The sequence below is a fragment of the Malus sylvestris genome, chromosome 17 (genome assembly GCF_916048215.2).
Source record: "Malus sylvestris chromosome 17, drMalSylv7.2, whole genome shotgun sequence".
NCBI lineage: Eukaryota > Viridiplantae > Streptophyta > Magnoliopsida > Rosales > Rosaceae > Malus > Malus sylvestris.
The window spans coordinates 23,335,675-23,344,204 of NC_062276.1; the positions used below are offsets into that span (position 1 = coordinate 23,335,675).

General features: G+C 38.9%; 2 protein-coding genes across 3 annotated transcripts; one reads left to right on the forward strand and one right to left on the reverse strand.

Annotated features, from left to right (window-relative positions):
• Window positions 1-353: 353 nt before the first annotated feature.
• On the forward strand, window positions 354-3,633 carry LOC126612434 (pentatricopeptide repeat-containing protein At3g16010-like). Its single transcript, XM_050280831.1, has 3 exons — window positions 354-784; window positions 1,070-2,917; window positions 3,232-3,633. The coding sequence occupies exons 1-3, from the start codon at window positions 700-702 to the stop codon at window positions 3,246-3,248; spliced, it is 1,950 nt and encodes a 649-aa protein (XP_050136788.1). The 5' UTR covers window positions 354-699; the 3' UTR covers window positions 3,249-3,633.
• A 1,810-nt stretch (window positions 3,634-5,443) lies between these two features.
• Window positions 5,444-7,511, reverse strand: LOC126611389 (trihelix transcription factor ASIL2-like). Of its 2 annotated transcripts, none has more exons than XM_050279626.1 (2): window positions 7,290-7,511; window positions 5,444-7,056 (listed from the first exon to the last, which is right to left on the reverse strand). In XM_050279626.1, exon 2 carries the CDS (start codon window positions 6,790-6,792, stop codon window positions 5,599-5,601), a length of 1,194 nt encoding a protein of 397 aa, XP_050135583.1. In that variant the 5' UTR covers window positions 6,793-7,056; window positions 7,290-7,511; the 3' UTR covers window positions 5,444-5,598. The 2 variants fall into 2 exon arrangements, with proteins under 2 accessions (XP_050135583.1, XP_050135582.1); XM_050279625.1 differs by having other exon boundaries at window positions 5,444-6,794; window positions 7,290-7,510.
• Between the last annotated feature and the right edge of the window lie 1,019 nt (window positions 7,512-8,530).

Here is an 8,530-nt window from a genome sequence, read left to right on the forward strand (position 1 = left end):
ACTTTTCTCTCTAAATTCTAACTTTGGCATCGAAGGTTCTTTGGCCAAAGCCCCCCCCATTCATCGTGAGAGCGTGAAGCTTTTGACCTTAACCAAATGTGTTAATTGTTTTGTAGGTGCAATCTTGTCCAAGATCAAGGAGGAAGAAATTTGAATCCACAGTATGGATAACATTACTCTAATTCAAATGATATGGCTGTCCATATTAAATGTCACATAAAGTGCTATGAAAATGTGGTACAAAACATGGTATGAATAACATTACTCTAATTCAAATGATAGTGGCTATCCACTTTAAATGTCACTTAACGTGGTATAAAAATGTGATAGAAAACATGGATAACATTACTCTTAACAATAATTAGAGATTAGAGAGAGGGGCAACAGCAACGAAAGTCTCCCTCTTCCCGTCCTTTCCGTTCTCTGCTTTCTCCCCTTACTACGTCCTCCGTGCTTCTCTTATCCCTGTTCGAACAACGGCGCGACTGCTACTTCCCTGTATCTTGTAACTGCTACTTCCCTGTATCTTGTATCAGCTAACTGACTCCGGAACAGCAGCTCCTGTCGCAAGATTTTCGTTTGAAGGCCGGCCGGAACAACAATTTGTAAGTTAACACAAATTATTGCATAAATTAGCATGAGTGGATTCGTCCACTCTGATCCCGAGGTGTGAATTCGGATGCAAAAACAGCGTGCATTATGGTAAAATTGGTTGCAAATTCGTTTGCTTTAAAGCGGTGCATATCAACCTCTCCTCAGCTCTTTGGGAGAATTAATCAAACAGGTAATCTGCATTGTCTATGCTTCCATTTCAGCTTAATTATTTGCAAAATATTTGCTTCCTTTTCAATTTTCTGCAAATGGGTTTTCTCTCTTTTTTTGTGTTTTTGATTTGGGGTTGATAAGATTATGCTATATATGTGAACAACTTGTATTGCTACATACATACATACATACATACATGTGTGTGTGTGGAGTCATATATATCTATATATTAGCAACTGGGTTTTGATTGAATATACTTAGTGAATGTTGTGTGATTACTTGTTTCTGTGTTGTGATTAAGCAGAAAGTGAGATAGTCAAAATGTTCCAGTTGCCTAGAGCAGCATCTGGGGAAGAGCGAAACTTTCCCATGAGTAGAAACATGTCAAAGAAGGACCCTTCAGTTAGGATGTTGGATGAGAGATTCACCAAGATTTTGAAAATTTTCAAGTGGGGACCTGATGCAGAAAAGGCACTGGAAGTTCTGAAGCTGAGAGTCGATCATCGATTGGTTGTTGCGGTTCTCAAGATTGATGTAGATGTCAATGTTAAGGTTCAGTTTTTCAAGTGGGCTGGGAAGAGAAGGAATTTCCAACACGATTCAACCACGTACATGGCATTGATCCGCTGCTTGGACGAGGCTGGTGCGTTTGGTGAAATGTGGAGAACAATCCAAGAAATGGCTCGGAGTGCACGCATTATTGAGCCAGCTGAATTATCCGAAATCATAAGAGTCTTGGGCAGGGCTAAGTTGGTGAACAAGGCATTATCTGTGTTTTACCAGATCAAAGGCCACAAGTGCAAACCAACTGCAAATACTTACAACTCCATGATCTTAATGCTGATGCAAGAAGGGCATCATGACAAGGTCCATGAGCTCTACAATGAGATGTGTAACGAGGGTAACTGTTTCCCAGACACGGTTACATACAGTGCACTGATATCCGCATTTGGGAAATTGGGTCGTGATGATTCTGCCATTAGGTTGTTTGATGAGATGAAGGATAATGGTTTACATCCAACTGCAAAGATATACACTACCTTATTGGCAATTTTTTTCAAGTTAGGCAAGGTTGAGCAAGCCTTAAGCTTAGCGCAGGAGATGAAAGAGAAGGGGTGCCCGCCTACTGTTTTCACTTACACTGAATTGATAAGGGGGCTTGGCAGAGCCGGGAGAGTAGACGATGCTTATGCTATATACAAAAACCTTCTGAAGGAGGGTTGTAAGCCTGATGTTGTGCTCATGAACAATTTGATAAACATTTTGGGAAAGGATGGTCGTATAGAAGATGCTATTAAGATTTTCAACGAGATGTCATCTTTGCATTGCACACCTAATGTGGTGACTTATAACACTGTAATCAAAGCGTTATTTGAATCCAGAGCTCCAGCTTCCGAGTCTGCTTCATGGTATGAGAAGATGAAGGTTAATGGCATTGTTCCCAGTTCATTTACCTATTCAATTCTTATTGATGGTTTTTGCAAAACAAATAGAGTAGAGAAAGCTTTGTTGCTTCTCGAAGAGATGGATGAGAAGGGTTTTCCTCCTTGTCCAGCTGCCTATTGCAGCCTGATCAACAGTCTTGGAAAAGCAAAGCGGTACGAAGCTGCAAATGAGTTATTCCAAGAATTGAAAGAAAATTGTGGTCGTTCAAGTGCTAGGGTATATGCTGTGATGATTAAACATTTTGGGAAATGTGGGCGTCTCGATGATGCTGTGGATCTTTTTAACGAGATGAAGAAACTTGGATGCAGTCCAGATGTGTATGCTTATAATGCGCTCATGTCAGGGATGGTGAGGGCTGATATGATAGATGAAGCACATTCCTTGCTTAAAGTCATGGAAGAAAACGGCTGCATTCCTGACCTAAACTCACATAACATTATTTTGAACGGCTTGGCTAGGACGGGTGGCCCAAATCAGGCTTTGGAAATGTTTTCCAAAATGAAGCATTCTAAGATTGAACCAGATGCAGTTACTTATAACACTATTCTTGGTTGTCTAAGCCGAGCTGGTTTGCTTGAAGAGGCTGCAAAGCTGATGAAAGAGATGGATTCAAAAGGTTTTGAATATGATCTCATTACTTACTCTTCAATTCTTGAGGCAGTCGGCAAGGTTGATGACATTCATAAGTCTTCCTCAGGGGGATCTGGTATGATGTAGTTTCTCATCTTTTACTAGCAAAATTGATTTTATAATTTAGCGTCGAGGCTCTTGCACTCTACCTACGCACGGTTTTAATGATTGTTTCAGATTTAAGATGGTTGGAGACTTGCTTATAAGAAAAAACATAAAATAAAAAGATGTACTTGTGAAAGGATGCTATATCGGCTATTCATATGATTGATTGCTTTTCGTAATTTCATTTGAGCTCATTATTTCATAGTAATCAAATTTTAATCGTTGCTGTTGTATCCCTGCTGCTGTGTAATTAACTCACTCATGAAGTGACTAATTCTTCTGCAGGTCATACACCCTACTAAGTGCCAGCTGAACAGCATCACATCCTACAAATTTCTAGTATCGTCGAGGTTGGAACTTGGCTGAAAACGAAAGGAAAAGAAACACGAAATTATAAAGGTGATGAATTTTAGAACTTGCTACTAAACCGAAAATGGAAAAGATGGTCCTGGAAGTGATAGAAAACCCCATTCGAATGCTAACTTTGTAAATATGATTAGAACGAGGGTTGCGGTTTGGCTTCTTAGTCTTTGCGTTGCCTCACCTAACTTATCCAGGAGCTGGACAAATTCAGTGCTGAAATGCAGTAGCTTTTTAATTGTAGTATATAAAAGGATGTTATAATCTAATGTTCATTTCGCCACCTATTTTTGTAAGGAATAATTCATTCTGATACGTTTTTGATAACTCTGTTTCTTATAACCATAATTCATTACTGCTGAACAGGGTAGCGATTTTGACGCTCCTCGTCAAGCCATCTTACATCATAATTTATCGTCTTTGAGATATCTACACTCCAAACTGAATATTTGCAACTTTTTGTTTCTAGTTTTTATTTATTTTTATTTGTTGTGCTAAAGATGTAAAATAATAGATGAAGGAAATGAAGAATATAGAAGGATGAAGGGAGGAGGGAGAAATTAAAGAAATTATATGAAAACAAACATTTGAAAGTGAATTGTTTTGTGTGTCGTTACCAAGATTCTAAAAAACGTTAGGCGCTAGTCGGGCGATAGGTAGTGGCCTGGCGCCTAGGCGATCTAGGTGGATTTATGTACATTTATTATATATCTTGTAAATACCCATTTACACTTTGGAAAAAAAAAAAAAAAAAAAAAAAAAAAAACCTTTACTTGTATGGATAATAAAATAATGATAAAATGCAAAAATAGAAGTAGAAGAATACATAAAGTACATCCATCCAACAAGTTCAATATTTAAAAAACAGTAAGCATATAATCATAATGAGGAATATTCTTGAATGATAGACTAAATTCTTCTTATTCATGGTCCTTGCATAAGATTGGACTTAGACTAAATTATTTAACCTTGTTGTATCTAGTTTATTTCTTTTCTTTGTATGTATCCCCTCAAATTCATTTCACAATTGGATGAACTTGTAGTCAATTCATCCTTTGCAAATTAGGTACACCATTTCCATAAGTATACCACCATGAAACTAAAAAGGAAAAAAGCACACAAATAATTAAAGAAAAAAACCAAGCCGTCTAGGAGCCGCCTAGGACTGCCTAGGAGCTGCCTAACTGGCCACCTAGCTCGTCTAGCTTCAAACTGATTTTTCAAAACGATTTGCCCTAAAGCGCAGCGAACCTTCACCGCCTACCGCCTAGGCTGATTTTTAAAACACTGGTCGTTACATATACGTTCCCTTCACATTTTTCCATCTATGTAGTTTTTTCTATCCATAACACAAACGAAAACTAAAAATTATAAATTAAAAACAAAATTGTTTTCGAATGGAATCTTATCTTATTACTCCAAAGTCCACTGCCATGATTTCCAGCTCAAAATGCTGGCAGGGGGGAATCAATATAGAAAATAAACTATTAGAGTATATATAATGGAGCATTATGGCCAAGGAAAATTGTTAATCTTGCCTCAAAATTGAAAAAATAACTTCCAGCCCAAGAAATCTGCCTGGTCAGATCGAAGCCTAGACATCTTGCGAGGCCAAACTAGCTCCAGTTCAAGCCTTAAGCAGCGTGAAGCCCACTTAATAGATAGATTTGTTGTACCATATATTAGGCTTCACTACTTAGCCGATGATGTATACAAGAGGGGAACGAAACCCTTATTCTATAAAAAAGATCATTCACCCTCACTTTAAAAGGATGATAAGAAAGGAAAACCCTAGCCTCTCTAGCCTCTGTTTACAATGTCACCAGCATCTACATGGTGAAACCGACACTAGTGTAAAAGTAGCCCCAACTTAGGGTAAACCACGATATGTCGTCGTATTCTTGTGCGAAGTGTGATTTACGATCAAATTTACGTTGATCCAAAATCGACCTGATTTTGTGCATGTACAAGATTCTTAATCTCTAACCCTTCACCATTAGAACCAAAAAAAGTATTGATAGGCAATATCATCATTTGGAGGGGCTAAATTTTGCCTCTAGCTCCAGCCCTTCCACAACGCATTAGATATGCCCTTAATATGGAACAAAAGGGAAGATCTCTAGAGGCAACACAGTAGTAATTCGAAATTTCTATTTTCTAATACCATATCTGATATAAAATCAACAACTTATTTCCAAAAAAGAAATAGAAAGGGGTTAAAGTCTCCCCCAATTGTTACAACAACAGCTAATAGTTATCATAACCAATTACTATTACAGATAGATACCGATATCACCCGCTCGCATTTTCGGCAGAGTTATCATTCTCCTCATCATCGCCATGCTGTATTTTCGCTATCTCAGCCTGCGCTCTCTCCATAATCTGCCTCTTCTGCAGTTCCAAGTCCCTGTGGAAATCCATTCTCATCTTCTCTAGTTCTGCCATCTGCTTCCTTTTACTATTTTCAATCTTCTCATATATGTCACTGAACTTTTGAATGGAATCAGCAAGCAATCTAAAGGAACCCCGATCATCATTCTCCCTTCCGTACCTTCTCTTCTTGGGTGGTAGCCCATCTGAATCGTCATCCCCTCCCTCAGCTGATTCTGAATTCCCTGGACTATCCCTCATCTCATCCAACCCATTTGCTCGGTTCAAATACACTTTAGGGTTCATGAAAACATACTCCCCTGAGTCCAAGCCACAAGACAGGCCAGCTTGCTGTTGTAGCGATGACATCAACATATCCATCTTTGAGAAGTAAACCCACTTGCTCGTGGCACCACCAGTCTCTGTGAACTTGGCCCTCTCCTTTTTGTACTTTTTCTTTAAGGTATCCAACCGATTGCGGCACTGTGTGTCTGTCCTTTCAATTTTTGACACCTCTGATACTTTCTCTGCAACCTCTTGCCACTCCTCAGAGCGAAGACTCTTTTTTCCACGTTGAAGAAACCGGTCACCCCAAGCATCTAGTAACACAAAAGTCTCATGTTCAGTCCAATCTGTAAGCGCATTCCGGCCACCAATTGATTGTTTTGGAGCAGAGGGTGCAGCAGCAGCAGGAGGAGGAGCCGGCAAACGAGGAGCAAATTCATAACTTGAAATCAAACTCTTCAACTTACGCTTCTTAGGGTGCGTTTTCAAATCATCATCATCCAGCCTTCTAACCATCATCTTATTATCCTCTTCATCATCCTCATCATCTTCATCATCACTATCATCCTCGTGATCATCATCCCCAACACCTTTGTGAACAGAAGGAAAACCATTTCGACCATTGTTATCTTCTTCTTCCTCACCCAACTCTTCATCGTCATCAGTCTCATCTTCCTCATCATCATCAGCATAGTCATTACGGACTGGCCTAGGATATGGACCACCACCACGAGCAGGAAGCTTGGGACGTTGTGAAGAACCATAACCCTGCTGGTGATTCCCACCGTACAGGTTAGGAGGATACCTCGCATCATCTTCTGTGTCATCCATTCCTGCACAAACTCAAGATCAACAAACCACAACGAAGAAGATAATCCTGCAAGACCCTAGTTCCTAGTTCAAAATCACCGGTTTCACCGTTGCAGGATTAAACTCCATCCACACCCATTATTCTTTTTCCCCTCTGGTTTCTTAATCCAACCAACAACTTCTCCTCTTTCATAGGACTAAACTACCTCCAAATCAGCATTTCGTTTCGGAAAAAAAAATACACGAAAACAGCAAACCCCACATCAAGATCTTCCTCAAAACAACCTATTTTCCAATGAAAATCACAATCAGATAATATAACACACTTAGGTCAACAGAATTGGTAAGTAAACCTAAACCCCATCAGCCCTTCAGTTAAAAGTTACCAATTATCTTCCTAAACGCATGAATCCAAAAACTAAAAACAAACCCACGATTCAATTTTAAAAATTTCTTGAGCTAAATTCATATTCCAGGAGTTTCAAAAACGAGAAATGAACGAAACCCTTAGCTCTTACCTCAAAATTCGAAACGTTCCCACAAAACTTGTTGGGTCGAAAGCCAAATTGAAGCTTCCGAAAGAGGTTTAACTCGACATCTGCTCAGAATTTGCAATCAATTGTGTCTCGTATCAGGAAACTGAGACGGGAAGAAGAGAGAGAGAGAGAGAGAGAGACAGAGAGAGAGAGGATAAAAGAAGAGGGTCACTGCATCTGAACGCTGCACGCCTGCCTGCCTGGTACTTTATTTTTTCTTCGGTGCAGATGCGTTATTGTTGTTATTCAGGTGGGCTGGACCCTCCGGGTTTGGGCTTCTTTTCCTTCTTACTGAATTTTCGATTTTGACCAATTTGCGATCTGGAAATTTACATACTAAATAATATGTCACTAATAGAAAAAGAGTTTTCATATCATTTAATTTACAAAATTTAGTCTATAAATTTAGTCTTCTTAGCATCACCCTTTTTAGTAGTGTGAGATTGGCAATAGATTGGGTTTAACTTTTGTGACATGTTTCTGCAGATGTTAATGCGGCTTTTATTTGTATTAAATTTGCTCTTCGGGTTAGTGTCTTTTGTTCGAGTCTCGTGATGAAGCTGGTGCAGTCTATTTTAATGTAACTGACAGATTCACTTTTGTTGCCATTTTTCGTATATTCTTTGTTATAACAGTTACTAACTATGTAGTTCCTCTCCGAAGCTTGCATTGCTTGTATTCAAAGAGTATTCCCTTACTAGTTGTGTTGATAGTTTTGTGCACAAAATCTTTCACGTGGCAGATTATGAAGTTATGAAGTTACTGATGGAAAACTCCCAAAATCATTCAAATTGCAAAATATTCTATAATGATATACCTTATGAAAAAAAAAAAAAATATCCTCTTGATCGGTCGAAAAATGAGTTATGATAAAATTACGTTAAGTGTTTGAGTCCCTTCCTGACACACCCCAACCCGGAATGTCCTCTAGGACTTCAAATGTAGCTGTGATGGCCAACACCTGGAAGGTGACGAAGCCATAAAGTGTAGTGATGTGGAATTGTGAGTAAATTTAAACCTAAAAGTGCGCTGTGAGCGGGAATGAACCAATTTCACATATGATGTCAGAGCATAAGTAAAGTACAATAAGATAGGATAAGGATTATACCCTCAAAGGTAGCCACCTATACTGAGATTTGCCTAGAATCCTCATCGATACAAAAGTTCAGCAGCTAAAATCTATAGGGTTGAAAAACAAGGGTGAGTAGGCTTGAAAATAAAGT